Source organism: Choloepus didactylus, chromosome 21 (assembly GCF_015220235.1).
Source record: "Choloepus didactylus isolate mChoDid1 chromosome 21, mChoDid1.pri, whole genome shotgun sequence".
In the NCBI taxonomy this organism is placed as follows: Eukaryota; Metazoa; Chordata; class Mammalia; order Pilosa; family Megalonychidae; genus Choloepus; species Choloepus didactylus.
This window is the reverse complement of record NC_051327.1, coordinates 3,702,510-3,720,117: the sequence shown is the minus strand read 5'-3', so window position 1 is coordinate 3,720,117 and position 17,608 is coordinate 3,702,510. Positions and strand designations below refer to the sequence as shown.

Sequence of the window (17,608 nt, the reverse complement as noted above, 5' to 3'; positions counted from 1 at the left end):
TTTAACTACTGCCTCATTCCATTGGTGCCCAGTAATAAAGGAGATCCTCCGTTAAAACCGAAGTGCCCAGGAGGGCACAGATGTTATGTGAATGGTTGCCTGTCATGCTGGAGGCCCAGAAATCCCAGTTGGGTAGGAAGAAGGGCAGGTAACCGGTGAAGAAAGTTCTGGAAGACTTCAGGGACGTATCCCCCAGCTGTCCCAGCACCCCCTGCGCACCCACCCACACACCATATGCAGGTTTACCTTTTCACCTCAAAGCCCAGAATCCCCTCCAAATCTTCTGCAGGAGATGGCCAAATGTGTCCGAGGCATCTCCTTCCCCAAGCCCCTCCCTGCAAAGTTTCTAATTGACAGATTGAGGCTGGAACGACAGGGCACTGGCCACAGAGGCCAGGCCACTGAGGGGAAAGACTGCCTGTTTTATAGATCATTAAAGAGGACCCTGACAGAGAGAAGAGTCCCCCACTGAAAGCCCTGAAATGGCGTCCGCTCAGCAGCAAAGCAAGTGTTCCACCAGGTGAGACACGCGGAGGTCAGCCTGGGGGGCAGAGGGACGGCACAGGTGTGGCCGAGGCAGCCCCGGTGCTGCGCGGAGCCCTGTGTTGATGATGAGAGCAACTAGAAGGATCCATGACCACGAGTCTTGAACGTGTGCCACCATTCTGCCAAAATCGGCCCATTTAATGTGTCCAACAGTCTTATCCAGTGGGGTCTCTACTAGTGCCTAAGGGCTAATGGTAACATGGCAGCTGGTTTTAACAGGGTATCTGTATCTTTATGCAAGTACTCAGCTCAGAGGACCTAAGGCCGGCTATCGTATTTCTAACGCCAAAGATCTAGGAGAATGGGGCAGAGTTTAGTTCCGGAGTCAGAACTAAACTGGAATCTTGGCTCCACTTGTTACCAGCTCTGAGACCCTCTTACTTCATCTGTAAACTGGGGATTTTGGGGAGAAAATGGAACAGTATATGGAAAGCACATAGTAGCCTGCTTGGTTAAGTATCAGGACTCGTTAAATAGTAGCTCTAGCTATTGCTGATCTGGGTGAGGCCAGCGTGTGGGGTGCTTTCAGGCCACCTTGGAGCCCCACCTTCCGGGCAGAGCACAGCTGAAACTGAGACACCCTTAGACCAGGCTGGACAGAGAAGCCATGAGGCTGCCCCAGCCAACAAGCCTGATGTCCTCTCGTTCCAGCCCAGCCGGGGAAAGAATGGACTACAGAGCAGCGGAGGAGGAAGACCAAGTCAAAAGAAGCAGAGACGTCTCTCTCACTGTTTTATACAGATATAGGGAATAACGTGGGTAAGTTGGAGGCCTGACCCCTGCACAAAGGGCTGGGCAGCCCCTTGGCCCTATGGGATCAGCAAGCCTGATGGGAAGGAGGTTCCTCCATCCCCAGGCAACAACTACCCCAGGACACGGGCAGCACTGTCCACAGCTCAGGCCTCCCAGTCCAGGGGAATGGACAGGCAAAGACTTGACTCTGGCAAGAGAATGAGGAAAGTCAGTATTGAATACAACGCTTCCCAAGGTCCTTGGGCACCAGCCCTCTGGCTCCCTCCAACAGGGTCAGCTTCCTTAGCTCTGGGGTTGATAAAGACGAGGGTGGGGATGAGTCTCCTAGCCAGCCAGATCGATCTTGTGAAGTGATACAGATCCCAGGAACAATTCATTGATGTGTGGAGAAGGGAGAGCCCGAGAGCCTTCCCCCACCCACCTAACAGCCTACCTTTCTACCTCTCAGCACGTTGCACCTAAGGAAGTTCACAACTGACCTGACTGACCGGGAAACTGACATGGAACAGGGAGCGGTGGGTGGGTGGGGAGGTGAGAGGTGCACAAGGTAACCTCCCTGTGTTTCTCCTAGGCTCTGTGTACAAGAAATACCCTCAGGGAAAGGGTGTAAGAAGGTCTAGCCCTTCTGTTGAGTTGCCCAGAAAGGATACAATTTGCTCAAGCCAAGAGGTATTACGTTGTTTGCACCAGTACACGGCCCCTCGGCAATAATTCCACCCACCACCATTGTTTCTGGGAGGGCGGGCATACTTGAAAGCCAAGACACATCTGCTTAGGTGACTGCTTAATGCGGCAGATGGGATAAGGGCTAAATAGATGTAGGTTCAAAATCTGTATCTGCCACTTCCTAGATGGGTGACCTGGGGCAAGTCACTTAACCCCTCTCAATCTCAATGTCCTTGCAAAATGAAGAAATTCATACCCATCTAATAGGATTGATGTGAGGATTAATTGAAGTGCATTTTGTGTAAATTACTACGTGGTGCCGGATGTTTTGGGTTCAAGCAATAGAAATATCCCTCCCTGTTCCTATCTAGAAGACAGAACATCTTTCTTCCCACAGCCATCCATTCAGTACCAGTCTGAGCATGCTGGTTGCTATGGGGTGCTGGTTGCTATGCTCTGATTGGTTGGGGCCAACCCATTCTTGTATCCATCATTTTGGCAAGGAGACTGAGAAGACTCTGATTTGTCGACACTCTGAACATTAGACCAATGAGGGTTTTTCACACAAATGTTGTGTTTGTGAGGGGGAGGGGTTTGAAATGGATGCTGAGGAAGCAACAATGTCTGCTAGACTAGGGAGTAGTAGATGCTCAATAACTTTTGTTTCCAATTCTCCAAATTCCTTGTACATCTCTCCCCAGAGCTGGGGAAGGAAACTGCAAGCAATGGATGCTCAGTGAGCACCTAGGAAACCCCACAGGTCGACCATGTGAGACAGATTTCAGATATGCGGTTTCGACAAAGATGAATCGAACAATCATTCAGTTCAGCCTGGCTTACCTAACACTTATTTTTTATTTTAAAGTGGATAGCCAATTATGGACTAAAAAAGCTGAAGATGGAGATCTCCCGACACCTCGGTCCCAACTGCACTCATCAAAAGTCAGCACAGACGTCAGCATCAGCCAAATATTGCAGTGTCTTCCCCAGCGTGGAGGTCAACGTAAGTCATAATTTTTGTTTTTGTTTTTGTCTTTCTACCCAAAGTCCTGCCTCTTCTCAGCCACACATGGCAGAGTAGTGCGCTGGGGAGAGCTCCGTATGAATGCATGACACTGTGATTTATATCCCTGCTTCTAAGATGCCCCCACGACTTCTCTAAAGTGAGACAGCCCTCAGGGAGGAGAAGCCTGTTGGAGGCAAAGCCAACCCTCCAACAGCAACCTGAGGTGCACACCAGGGACTAAAGGGCTCATTAGAGTAAGGACTAGGAACAATTGCTGGCAGCACAGGGCTGTGGCCGAACTATTCGCCCGCTAGTACTCTGTACCCCAAATACAGGTGAGGGTTCTGTTAGGATGGTGGAGGAGGTATGGGAGGGTGAAGTTCTCGTCTTGATTTTTCAGTTTGGGGGTAATGTTTTTTACATTGCTTTAACATTGGAACAAGTAATTTTAGGACAAAATGAAAATCTAACCATGCTTTCTGAAAAAAAGACCCCATTTTCTCTCCTTACCCTTTTATACTACATTATCAGCAGTAGGGGAAACTGCAAAGCTAAAAAGCACCCCCCAATTTACATTTATCCACCAGAAGAATTTTAGGATAGTTTTATCATGCTTCCCCCTCTAAAACCAAGGTAATCTTTAAGTTTGAAATTGAAGGACATCACGCCACACGATATGACCTGACATTGAGAGCCTTCCACTTGAAAATTTAGAGCGACTATGCTTTTTATTAGAGTGACCGCGGTTGCCACAAAACCATCGTCCCAATCCTCCCCTCCTTCTTAGAACCATAAATCCTAGTGGTACAGTAAAAGAAAAATTAAACTTTTTAACCGAAATAAAAAATGTATGCTTAAGAGATGTTTTAGAAATTATTACGCACAAATGGAGTAAGCTGTTATAGTGGTTGATGGGGCAGTGAAGAAATAGACAATTGTGGGAAATTCGCCTCCACTTGCCATCATCCAGGGAATGCTGAGACACATTCATTGGACGCTCAGGGAAATTGAGGCATACATCACAAGCCTGGAGAAGGTGATGAGGCACTATGTCCAGAGGCTGCAGTGGCTGCTGTCCGGTGAGTCTGCCTGCTGTCCCAGGGGGCAGAAGCTCATGGGGGGAAGTGGAAGGTTAACCCCAGGGGCCCAGAGTCAGTCCTTCCCAGTCCAGATACCCAGGAGCTGACAGGTCAGGGGATTAGGTCTGAATGGCCATCCAGGTACAACACGCCTTCTGGGTCCCGAGGTCAGGTGATTGTTGGGTGCTGGATGACAGGTGGTATATCGGCTGAAGAGCACCACAGAGAACCCTGGGCCATCAAGGGCTCTGCAAGGCCATCATCTCCACCTCACCTTCCTGGATGGCACTGAGGGGCTTATCTTCAAGAAGCTTGATTTGGTAGTGACTGGGTCTATCTATCAAACTGGTCCCTGCAGGTAGAGACGGTGAGGGGCTCCTGACACAGGGGAAGCCCTCCATTCTTCTTTTCAAACAGCACCACAGTCTCTCCAGGAGAGGCGAATGGCCAGGGCTGGCTGAGGAGAGCCACGCTCACCTCCCAGAGGAGGGTGGACTGGGAATTAAGAGATAGGGTGAAGCAGAAAGTCCAAGGGGATGAGCAGACGGCAAGAACCTGACGGGCAAGAATTAGGCTTTGGGGTCTGCACAGGCAATACAAGGAAGGAGGGAGCTTTTAGAGAGTTCCTGCAGGTGGCCCATTGTGCCACTCAGGGTCCTGTGCAAGTTCATTAGGTCCAATCCTCTGCAGTAGAATGCGGTATAAACAACACATGGGCAGAAGGGGATGGCAGCTTCCCAAAGCCCCTGGCGGGGGCTGGGGCCTCCAGGTGCAGTTTCAGGTCAGAGGCTGAGATGGATCAAGAGACTGTGTGTCCCTCTCCCAGTTCACATTTACAGAAGTTTGAAGACGGTTTGCTATTTCTTTGACAGTACAAATCGCCCACCTCATACACAGGAACCTGCCAGATCATATTGTCCCACCCTTCAAAGCTTACCCAGGGGATGCTCCATTGATCCATGCATTATTCAACAGTTAGTGTTGCTTTCCTGCTAGGTGCTGGGAGATGGTGGAAAGCCAAACCCAACGTGGCCCCTAAACCCGTGGAGCATCTGGTTAGGGGGAGACAGATATCAACCATCAAGTCTCACAAACAAGTGTAAAAGCACAACTGTGACAAGTGTGTGTGTGGGGGGGACATGGTGCAGAGATACCCTCTTAGAGGGACAGTTGGCCTGCGAAGGAAGGTCAAGGAAGGCTTCCCGGAGGAGGTCATATTTGAGCTGAAGAATAAAGAGATGTTAATTGGGCAAAGAGAGGGAAGACAGGCAGGGGTAGGGGCACTGTGGCCGAGGGAAGGCTGCAGAGAAGCCAGTGTGGCTGAGAATAAGGGAGAGGATAGGGTGGAACCATCCTAAAGAGATGAGGCTGTAGCAAGGACTTTGTCCTTTATCCTAAAAGCAATGGGAAGCCATTAAAAGGTTTTAAATAAGAAGGGAGTGATGAGGTCAGCATTTACAGTGATGCCTCTGGTTGCTGTGGGGAAAATACACTGTAGAGGGGATGGAGTGGAAGGAGGATCACCTAGTAGAAACCTTGGTGAAGGGGTAGGACAGCTGGGAAAGGGTGCTGCTGGCGATGGACAATGGGGGGGGTAAAATGACAGGGCTTGGTGGCTTGCAGTGTGTTTGTTCTATCTGGTTCCTAAGATAGGTCAGTGGCCACTTGTAGCTGGAGGGCCCTCGGCTGCCTGCCTGCCTGGCTGTCCTTATGGAACTCCCCCATGCTTCGGGATGGCTCCCCTCTGTCCTCATTTCGAAGTGAGCATTGCCAGAAGCCACACCCAGATGAGTCCTAAGAGGCTCCTGGACAGTGGGTCTAATCAGCTGAGTCCACCAGGTTTTCTGGGTCACAGAAGGTCTGTTTTCAGGTTTTTCAACTGCCTCCAATGAGATCCCAGAGGCGTCATTTATAACACTGGACACACCATCGTCTGTTTATTTGGCTCTCCCATGTGTCTCCATTTGGCCTTGTGGAGCCAGAAGGACTAGGATTAAAGGTGTTCGGACTAAAGCCTGGGCTGGAGGACTGGGTTTGATCCTGGGCAAGTCACCAGCCCTTGGTTCCCACTTGGGATAAATTCTAAACCCCTTAACAATCTCTCCAGCTTCATCTCATGTCCCTCTTCTCCCCATGGGTCACTCCCTTCCAATCCTTTTTCTGTTCCCCACGTTGGGTTTCTCTCCATTCCTCAAGCATGCCACACTCTTCTCTCCCTCTGTAGAGCCTTTCACAGGCCGTTCCCTCTATCTGGCATGGGCTCCACCTCCACTGTGTTCCTCGGCTAAATCATTGCTGCTCACCTGTCAGTCGTAGCTTCTCTGCTCCCCAGCCTATATCCAACTAATTCTGATTCTTCCATTTCGTGCTCCCATAACACCACCTCTTCCTTCCTAGCCCTTGGTAAAATCATCATTTGTTTAACTTCTGTCTTCCTTGCCCAACTGTAAGCTCCATGAGCACAGGGTCCCTCTCTGGCTTGCCTTTTACTTTGCACAGTGCCTGGCAAATAATGGAGTTAATTTTCTGTTGACCAGTTGACTGACCATGTGCTCTTTAACAGCTCTTCCAGCCCCAAACAATACCAGGACACTCTTTGGTTCAACCAGTTATTTTGGAAATGAGTAAACCCAAGCCCAGATCAGTGCAGGCAGAAATCTCGGTCTTCTGACACCCAGACTCACTGACCCGCTTGCCTTGGACAGTTGCCCCCTCCAACAGCACCACAAAGGCCATCTCCAACAAGTGTTGCAAGACTGGACATCTGATAGATACAGTGAGGAAAGCCACCCAGGGGGAGAGACCCCCGGCCCTCACTCCTTTCCTGCCTCTGTTCCCCTCCACCTCGGAGCAGGGAGCCGCCGACTGTTTGGTGCCATTTTGGAGAGGAAAGTGTGCATCCTGCTGGACACGTCGGGGTCCATGGGCCCCTACCTGCAGCAGGTGAAGTCAGAGCTGATTCTGCTGATTTGGGAACAGCTGCGGAAGCACTGCGAGAGGTAGGAGGGGGCGGGCGGGGGGTAGGGGGGCCCAGGAAGACCCAAGAGGTAGTTCCCAGGGCTTCCCTGGCCAAATACACCCCATCCTCAGAGTTCCAGAGGGTCTGGGGGATTCTGGAATGCTCTTCTGAATAGCCTGTTTGAGCAGGAAAGAATGTTGTTTCCTGACACAGAAGTAACACAGTTTTTAGAAATACATCTCAGGCCCAGAGACCATTGCAAGCAGCATAAAGGAACTGCTGTGTGGCTTTGAAATGTGGATTTCAGCTGCACTTGATTTAACAACAACAACAAAGAAAAACGAAGAGAGACTCAGGTCCTAGGCTGGGGCTCATTCTTGCTTGACTATTAGTAAAAGTAAACATTTTACTGAGCACTTTCTGCATACTAGACACTTCACATGCATGATTTCCTTCAAGCCTCACAAAGACGGCATGAGACGATGCTGTTATTATCCCCATTTTACAGATACAGAAACTAAGGCTTAGAGAGGTTGAGTAATCTGCCCATCCAAGTGGGATTTAAATCTACTTCCGGCTGCACCTAGATCTTCCAGACAAACTTTCTCATTCTTAGGTGGCCGCACCCCTCTCTCCAAGGGGCCACAGGGCTCCGTAGGGGTTTTCAGTGATAGCCACAAACTGTCCTCACAGAGGTTGCTTCCCCCAGAATTCCATGCAGACTGGCCTGTCCTAATCAGGCTTTCTCTCCCTCTCTGCCCCCTGCCTTCTCCTCCTCGTTCCCCAGTTTCAACCTGCTCAGCTTTGCCGAGGGCCTACATCCATGGCAGGACGCCCTGGTGGAGACCACCGAGGCAGCATGCCACCAGGCTATGAAGTGGGTGACCCATCTAGAAGCCCAGGGGAGCACCTCAGTCTTACAAGCTTTACTGGCAAGTTCCACCATCGAACCCCCTTCCCCTGCAGCAGCAAAACACCTCTGCTGATATTAAGAAAGTCATTTTCTGTTTGCATGCTGCTGCTTTAGAATTTACGAACTGTTATTTTGTTTCGTTTCCCAACGACCAAGTGAGAAAGAGATTCTCATTGCTCCAACTTTACAGATGAAGATCCAGAGGCTCAGAGAGGTTAAGTGACTCGCTCAGGATTAACCAGCTAGGAAGTGAGCCGTGTGCTTTCTACCAAGCCTCAGCAGCTTCCTCAGTCGGTCTTAGGCTGAAAGGAGAGCCTGTTGGTGTTAATGAACAAGTCAGGGGGATCAGATCAGAGTCCTTTTTCTTGGGGATAGCAATCAGTTTTCACCCTCCGTGGTCAGCCCCTGCCCTGAGCCCGCCGACCTGCCCCGGCTCTTTCAGAAAGCTTTCAGTTTTCACGGTGTGGAAGGATTGTACCTCCTGACCGACGGGAAGCCAGACACAAGCTGCAGCCTTGTTCTAAGCGAAGTCCAAAGGTTCGAGGAGAAAAGAGACGTGAAGGTGCACACCATCTCCTTTAACTGCTCTGACAGGTGAGCTTCATCTTCCCTATGGCTGCTGGCTGGAGGAGGAGGGGCTGAGCCTCCTCACCTAACCCGGGCCTCACGTTAGACTCCCATCTCCATGGGCCCACATCCTGCGAGTCAGAAATTAGGAGATGCCTTCTTTTCCTCGGGGCCTGGCAGCTCTTACAGCTCAGAGTGAAAACACCTCCCTTCACCTGACTCAGCCATCAGCAGGGCGTGCTCTTCAAATTTTCTCCTGCGTGGAAACCGATTTGCATTGATTCGTACAGTCGTATTTTATTCTCCTCCATGATCTTTCTTGGGAACACAGTTTTGAACATTTAGGGGGAGAAAAGCTAGAAAGGAAAACATGATAGATTAATGTAGCATCGCTATGGTTATTTTCATAGATGGTCACTACAGGAGAACATTTGTAGGTAAGAGAGAATCCGTGCCTTCACAAAAGATTTAATATTATGAGCGAAACTGTGATTACTCTAGTAACTTGGAAAACAATTGACCCCTCTCTCTAAACCATGAGCTCCATAAGGGTCATACTTGGGAACACACAGTAGGTCTGGCCACGCACTCTGATGGAGTCCAGGCTACTACCGCTGCCCATAAACTGTCAGAGAACGCGTTCTTGGTGATGCTGATGGCTTAAGCTTCCGGGACACTTGCTTGGGGAGCTGGCAGGGGGCTGGTCAGTTGGCCTCCCTCCAGCCCTCTATTCCAACCCCACTAGGGTAGCAGTTGAATTCCTGAGAAAACTGGCTTCGCTCACCGGGGGTCGCTATCACTGCCCTGTTGGTGAGGACACGCTCTTCAAAATGCGCGGCCTCCTGACCAAAGGCTTCATTGATGAAGGGGTAGGTTGTGGAGCGGTGAGGTCTGCGGAACTGGACAGGCTCGGTCAGATGTCAGCAGGTGCATTTTGTCATTCTAATGAAAAATATCTCTGCTTCCCTTGTAAGACAAAGTATTGGCTAAAAAGATTGTTTCCCTGCTACTGTGCTTTTAGACCAACTGTCCTAAAGTTTGGGAAAGAAGCAGGGCTTGGAAGTGTTATTTAATAATAGAAACAGCTTACATTTATTTAGCGCCCACTCTGTGCAGGCACTTTGCTTTCTCAAGAGGACCTGTTTTAATTCCCCAACCATTAGTATACCCATTTAACAGATGAACAGACCAAGGCTCAGTGAGACGCAGAGAGACACTGAAAGTCACAGTAAATGGCAAAGCCAGAGACCAGACACCCACGCCCTTAACCTCTAGGCCTTACCTCCTGTTTATTTCTGTCTCCCTGAGCTAAATTCATTGAAACACAGATATTCAAATTATCTATTAAAGAAAAAATCCAGTAAAGTCATAGATTCCTCCATGCATATAGGAGAAGAGGAAAATACTAATGATCCTCTTCTGATATGACGGAGAAATTATGCACATATTTATACCTTTCAGGAATGCAGTGTTGTGAATTGTAATATTTCCAGGGCAACAGGATTATCACATAAGACAACCAATCAGAATTCCAGGTTTCTTTTTGGAAGTTAAAGTTACTTTCATAGAACCTGGTATAAGGTTTGAAGCCTGGCTGCCTTACACGAGCTGTTTGTTCAAGTAACTATTTTAGGAACAAATATTACAAATAATATGAAAGCAGAAAGTGTTGTTAAAATTAATGAATATTTACCCGCTGTCCTTATTACCCAGAAAACCAAACTTGATGACACAGCGAAGATTCTCAGTTTAACACCCTATCAAATTAAATTCTGTGAATGGTTTGGGATGTAGAACGGGATCTCCCCAGGTGCTATGGCCAAAGATCAGGGATAACGTCATCTGTTTCTTAGATTCTCTTGTTAATTGTGAGAACTTGTGTTTTTAAGGTGAGGCTCTGGAATTTCACTAGTTAACACAGGAAAAAAGCATGCTGTGAAGCTCCATTTTCCTAGAAGAACTGGAGAAAGGGCTGAAGAGATTTTTTACCTAATAATAGTGAGATAAAGAACATACAGCATTTCTGATCTACAAAGACCAGAGATGCTGATGATCGTGAAGTTCAGGGACCATCTTGGTTTGCCATCACCCCCTCCCTACACTGATGATCAGTCATCTTACTTCAAAGTGTTCCATTTACAGAATGACTGCCCTGGGAGGCAGTGAGCTCCCCATCACTGGAGGCATGTAAACTGAGGCCCACTGGGAGGCTGGGTTTAATTACTGCTAAAATTCTGCTCCTGAGATGTTGGATTTTCAGGTCCCATCCAGTCAGTTAATGGATTTAACTTCACTCATTTCCTCTTTTCAAGGATCCTGTCTTGCCACTATGTGAAGGTGATGATTTAAAGAGACTGGCCCAGGAGGTAACCAAGGCCAGAAGCTTCCTGCAGCAGGCCAAGTCCTTCAGGTGCACCCCACGAGCAGCCCCTCCCACCTCTGCTCCAGCCCACCATACCCCCAGCTCCAGCCCACCCAGACCCCCGGCCCCAGCAAGCCAGGGCCCGCCCTGGTCCTGACATACTTGCCCCTGGCATCCAGCTCTGCTTCTCCCTGCCAGGCCCAGAAATCTGGGCATCAGGGAGACCATCATCCTTCATTTCCTGTCCTCCAGATCCCAACTCCAGAAGAAAAACAACACGGAACCAGAGGTCGCTCTTTTTTAGAGGAACATTGTCAGGTGAGGGGAGGGGAGGCACTGATCAGGTGTTGAGTCCCTGCTAAGTGCCTGGTGACATGCTCAGCCTTGTGGACAGTAGTTACCATGGGGAGGGGTCAGAGACAGTGATTCCTCTAAGCAGAAAGGCCGCTCTACAAAGGACCACTCCCTGCAACCATCTTGGCCATGAGGATCAGACAACTCTGAAAGCTGTAACCCAGGGATTACCCACAGGAAACACAAAACCAAGGCTCGCTGGAAGCTGAGGAAGGAAAGGTTTTGTCCTTTGCGTACCAAGCCATCCCTGGGCTCTGACTCTCCCGCCCTGTCCCCCTACACACTCTACACCACAGCCACAAGACTGTCACTCAGTGGGAAGCCCTGCACCAAGCCCCCTGCCCAGAGCCTCCTTCTTGCATGGTGACTTCTGCTCATCCCTCGAGACACAGCTCAAATGACATCAAGTCATCTGTGAAGATGTCTCGGGACCCATCAAGAGCTGGGAGTCTCCGGGCAGAGCTGGGAACCACCGCCAGCCTTCCTCCCATGCATCCTGTCCAAAGATTCCTCTTCTTGCACTTAGTCCTCTTCCAGGTCATGAGTCCTTGCCCACTTGTCTTAATTTTTTTGTTTTAATTTTTTATTAGAGGAGTTGTAGGTTTACAGAAAAATCAGCCATAAAATACGAAGTTCCCACATGCTGCCCTATTATTAACACCTAACATTAGTGTGGTACATTGGTTGCAATTGATAAAAGAACATTTTCATAATTGTACTTTGCATGTTGAACTCTTCTCCTAGACTGTGGGCTCCCCTAGGACGAGGCTGGTGTCCCAGCCATTTCTGGGTCCCCAGAACCTGCGTCATGGCCGACTCGCAGTAACCAGTGAGCATCCAGCTTAGTTTTGGGCGCCCAGCTCTGGAAACCAACCAGATGAGGTTGCTTCTGCCTTGGTGGTCTCTTCGTTCTGCCCATCGCCCTGGTCCCCTGGGGCCGCTGCAGAGTCACCATCAGCCCCTCTGGAGGAAGGAGAAGCAAATGAGCCCTCACCTCCGCTCCCCACCCCTATCAATCAAACCCAACTGAAGGCTGCCCTGGAGCCTCATCCAGGGTGAATGCAAATGCTCTGCTAGAGCACGTGCAAATCGGACTGGATTCCCTACTGTGTACATATGAACCAAATATGTCATATATTATGTTGTCTGGGATCATTTTCTAAAACAAAAAAGAAAAATACTTTTATTTCATGAACAGAATCAGAATGCCTTTTTTTTTAATTCATTTTTATTGAGATATATTCACATACCATGCAGTCATACAAAGCATACATTCAGTTGTTCACAGTACCATTATATAATTGTACATTCATCACCAAAATTAATTGTTGAACATTTTCATTACCACACGCACAAAAATAATAAGAGTAAAAATTAAAGTGAAAAAGAACACTGGGTGCCTTTTTCTTTTCTTTTCTTTTTCCCCCATTTTTCTACTCATTCATCCATACACTGGACAAAGGGGAGTGTGGTCCATATGGCTTTCCCAATCACATTATCACCCCTCGTAAGCTACATTTTTATACAATCGTCTTCAAGATTCATGGGTTCTGGGTTGTAGTTTGATAGTTTCAGGTGTTTACTGCTAGCTATTCCAATTCATTAGAACCCCAAAAGGGTTATCTGTATTGTGCATAAGAGTGCCCACCAAAGTGACTTCTCGGCTCCTTTTGTAATCTCTCAGCCACTGAAACAGAATGCCTTTTTATTAACTGTTAGTGATGTGTGTATTTAAATTTTGATGAGATAAAAATATTTATTAAAGGACATATTCAGACTATATAAAACCTCCTTCAAATTAATAAGAAAAAATTTAGGAAGCCCAAAAGACTCCCAAAAGACTTCACAAATGGAAAATAGGTATATGAAAAGATGTTCAACCACCGTCCCATCAGAGAAATGCAAATTAAAACCACAAAAATATACCACTACAGACCCACCGCCTGGCTCTAAAATAAAAAGAGGGCCGGAGGCGGGGCAAGATGGCAGACTGGTGAGCTGTAAGTTTTAGTTACTCCTCCAGGAAAGTAGGTAAAAAGCCAGGAACTGCGTGGACTGGACACCACAGAGCAATCTGTCTTTGGGCATACTTCATACAACACTCATGAAAACGTGGAACTGCTGAGATCAGCGAAATCTGTAAGTTTTTGCGGCCAGGGGACCCACGCCCCTCCCTGCCAGGCTCAGTCCCGGGGGAGGAGGGGCTGTCAGCTCCGGGAAGGAGAAGGGAGAATTGCAGTGGCTGCTCTTTTCGGAAACTCATTCTACTGATTCAAACTCCAACCATAGATAGACTGAGACCAGACACCAGAGACTCTGAGAGCAGCCAGCCCAGCAGAGAGGAGACAGGCATAGAAAAAAAACAACACGAAAAACTCCAAAATAAAAGCAGAGGATTTTTGGAGTTCTGGTGAACACAGAAAGGGGAAGGGCGGAGCTCAGGGCTTGAGGCGCATATGCAAATCCCGAAGCAAAGCTGATCTCTCTGCCCTGTGCACCTTTCCTTAATGGCCCTGGTTGCTTTGTCTATTAGCATTTCAATAACCCATTAGATCTCTGAGGAGGGCCGTTTTTTTTTTTGTTTTTTTTTTTAAATCCTTTTTGCTTTTTCTAAAACAATTACTCTAAGAAGCTCAATACAGAAAGCTTCAAAGAATTGCAATTTGGGCACGTCAAGTCAAGAGCAGAACTAAGAGAGCTCTGAGACAAAAGGCAATAATCCAGTGGCTGAGAAAATTCACTAAACAACACAACTTCCCAAGAAAAGGTGGGTGTCCGCTCACAGCCACCATCCTGGTGGACAGGAAACACTCCTGCCCATCGCCAGCCCCATAGCCCAGAGCTGCCCCAGACAACCCAGTGTGACGGAAGTGCTTCAAATAACAGGCACACACCACAAAACTGGGCGTGGACATTAGCCTTCCCTGCAACCTCAGCTGAATGTCCCAGAGCTGGGAAGGTGGAGCAGTGTGAATTAACAAAGCCCCATTCAGCCATCATTTGAGCAGACTGGGAGCCTCCCTACACAGCCCAGCAGCCCAGAACTGCCCTGAGTGGACGGCACTCACCTGTGACATAGCACAGTCATCCCTCAACAGAGGACCCGGGGTGCACGGCCTGGAAGAGGGGCCCACTTGCAAGTCTCAGGAGCCATACGCCAATACCAAAGACTTGTGGGTCAGTGGCAGAGACAAACTGTGGCAGGACTGAACTGAAGGATTAGACTATTGCAGCAGCTTTAAAACTCTAGGATCATCAGGGAGATTTGATTGTTAGGGCCACCTCCCCTCCCCGACTGCCCAGAAACACGCCCCACATACAGGGCAGGCAACACCAACTACACATGCAAGCTTGGTACACCAATTGGGCCCCACAAGACTCACTCCCCCACTCACCAAAAAGGCTAAGCAGGGGAGATCTGGCTTGTGGAGAACAGGTGGCTCGTGGACGCCACCTGCTGGTTAGTTAGAGAAAGTGTACTCCACGAAGCTGTAGATCTGATAAATTAGAGATAAGGACTTCAACTGGTCTACAAACCCTAAAAGAACCCTATCAAGTTCAGCAAATGCCACGAGGCCAAAAACAACAGAAAATTATAAAGCATATGAAAAAACCAGACGATATGGATAACCCAAGCCCAAGCACCCAAATCAAAAGACCAGAAGAGACACAGCACCTAGAGCAGCTACTCAAAGAACTAAAGATGAACAATGAGACCATAGTACGGGATATGAAGGAAATCAAGAAGACCCTAGAAGAGCATAAAGAAGACATTGCAAGACTAAATAAAAAAATGGATGATCTTATGGAAATTAAAGAAACTGTTGACCAAATTAAAAAGATTCTGGACACTCATAGTACAAGACTAGAGGAAGTTGAACAACGAATCAGTGACCTGGAAGATGACAGAATGGAAAATGAAAGCATAAAAGAAAGAATGGGGAAAAAAATTGAAAAACTCGAAATGGACCTCAGGGATATGATAGATAATATGAAACATCCGAATATAAGACTCATTGGTGTCCCAGAAGGGGAAGAAAAGGGTAAAGGTCTAGGAAGAGTATTCAAACAAATTGTTGGGGAAAACTTCCCAAATCTTCTAAACAACATAAATACACAAATCATAAATGCTCAGCGAACTCCAAATAGAATAAATCCAAAAAAACCCACTCCGAGACATATACTGATCACACTGTCAAACATAGAAGAGAAGGAGCAAGTTCTGAAAGCAGCAAGAGAAAAGCAATTCACCACATACAAAGGAAACAGCATAAGACTAAGTAGTGACTACTCAGCAGCCACCATGGAGGCGAGAAGGCAGTGGCACGATATATTTAAAATTCTGAGTGAGAGGAATTTCCAGCCAAGAATACTTTATCCAGCAAAGCTCTCCTTCAAATTTGAGGGAGAGCTTAAATTTTTCACAGACAAAGAAATGCTGAGAGAATTTGCTAACAAGAGACCTGCCCTACTGGAGATACTAAAGGGAGCCCTACAGACAGAGAAACAAAGACAGGACAGAGAGACTTGGAGAAAGGTTCAGTACTAAAGAGATTCGGTATGGGTACAATAAAGGATATTAATAGAGAGAGGGAAAAATATGGCAAACATAATCCAAAGGATAAGATGGCCGATTCAAGAAATGCCTTCACGGTTTTAACGTTGAATGTAAATGGATTAAACTCCCCAATTAAAAGATATAGATTCGCAGAATGGATCAAAAAAAATGAACCATCAATATGTTGCATACAAGAGACTCATCTTAGACACAGGGACACAAAGAAACTGAAAGTGAAAGGATGGAAAAAAATATTTCATGCAAGCTACAGCCAAAAGAAAGCAGGTGTAGCAATATTAATCTCAGATAAAATAGACTTCAAATGCAGGGATGTTTTGAGAGACAAAGAAGGCCACTACATACTAATAAAAGGGGCAATTCAGCAAGAAGAAAATAACAATCGTAAATGTCTATGCACCCAATCAAGGTGCCACAAAATACATGAGAGAAACACTGGCAAAACTAAAGGAAGCAATTGATGTTTCCACAATAATTGTGGGAGACTTCAACACATCACTCTCTCCTATAGATAGATCAACCAGACAGAAGACCAATAAGGAAATTGAAAACCTAAACAATCTGATAAATGAATTAGATTTAACAGACATCTACAGGACATTACATCCCAAATCACCAGGATACACATACTTTTCTAGTGCTCACGGAACTTTCTCCAGAATAGATCATATGCTGGGACATAAAACAAGCCTCAATAAATTTAAAAAGATTGAAATTATTCAAAGCACATTCTCTGACCACAATGGAATACAATTAGAAGTCAATAACCATCAGAGACTTAGAAAATTCACAAATACCTGGAGGTTAAACAACACACTCCTAAACAATCAGTGGGTTAAAGAAGAAATAGCAAGAGAAATTGCTAAATATATAGAGACGAATGAAAATGAGAACACAACATACCAAAACCTATGGGATGCAGCAAAAGCAGTGCTAAGGGGGAAATTTATAGCACTAAACGCATATATTAAAAAGGAAGAAAGAGCCAAAATCAAAGAACTAATGGATCAACTGAAGAAGCTAGAAAATGAACAGCAAACCAATCCTAAACCAAGTAGAAGAAAAGAAATAACAAGGATTAAAGCAGAAATAAATGACATAGAGAACAAAAAAACAATAGCGAGGATAAATATCACCAAAAGTTGGTTCTTTGAGAAGATCAACAAGATTGACAAGCCCCTAGCTAGACTGACAAAATCAAAAAGAGAGAAGACCCATATAAACAAAATAATGAATGAAAAAGGTGACATAACTGCAGATCCTGAAGAAATTAAAAAAATTATAAGAGGATATTATGAACAACTGTATGGCAACAAACTGGATAATGTAGAAGAAATGGACAATTTCCTGGAAACATATGAACAACCTAGACTGACCAGAGAAGAAACAGAAGACCTCAACCAACCCATCACAAGCAAAGAGATCCAATCAGTCATCAAAAATCTTCCCACAAATAAATGCCCAGGGCCAGATGGCTTCACAGGGGAATTCTACCAAACTTTCCAGAAAGAACTGACACCAATCTTACTCAAACTCTTTCAAAACATTGAAAAAAATGGAACACTACCTAACTCATTTTATGAAGCTAACATCAATCTAATACCAAAACCAGGCAAAGATGCTACAAAAAAGGAAAACTACCGGCCAATCTCCCTAATGAATATAGATGCAAAAATCCTCAACAAAATACTTGCAAATCGAATCCAAAGACACATTAAAAAAATCATACACCATGACCAAGTGGGGTTCATTCCAGGCATGCAAGGATGGTTCAACATAAGAAAAACAATCAATGTATTACAACACATTAAAAACTCGAAAGGGAAA

The 17,608-nt window shown here is 46.6% G+C and overlaps 1 protein-coding gene across 4 annotated transcripts in view; it reads left to right on the top strand.

Moving 5' to 3' along the window:
- VWA3A (von Willebrand factor A domain containing 3A) overlaps window positions 1–12,479 on the top strand; it is a 50,757-nt gene extending 38,278 nt beyond the window's left edge. For all 4 annotated transcript variants that reach the window (XM_037815000.1, XM_037814997.1, XM_037814999.1 and 1 more), the window contains 12 exons: window positions 430–520; window positions 1,198–1,305; window positions 1,871–1,968; window positions 2,831–2,968; window positions 3,942–4,050; window positions 6,905–7,049; window positions 7,797–7,941; window positions 8,365–8,516; window positions 9,235–9,358; window positions 10,802–10,899; window positions 11,104–11,169; window positions 11,950–12,479. In XM_037815000.1, the coding sequence (XP_037670928.1) occupies window positions 430–520; window positions 1,198–1,305; window positions 1,871–1,968; window positions 2,831–2,968; window positions 3,942–4,050; window positions 6,905–7,049; window positions 7,797–7,941; window positions 8,365–8,516; window positions 9,235–9,358; window positions 10,802–10,899; window positions 11,104–11,155 (1,260 nt within the window). In that variant the 3' untranslated portion in view covers window positions 11,156–11,169; window positions 11,950–12,479. The remainder of the gene's footprint in view (window positions 1–429; window positions 521–1,197; window positions 1,306–1,870; window positions 1,969–2,830; window positions 2,969–3,941; window positions 4,051–6,904; window positions 7,050–7,796; window positions 7,942–8,364; window positions 8,517–9,234; window positions 9,359–10,801; window positions 10,900–11,103; window positions 11,170–11,949) is intronic.
- Window positions 12,480–17,608: the final 5,129 nt, after the last annotated feature.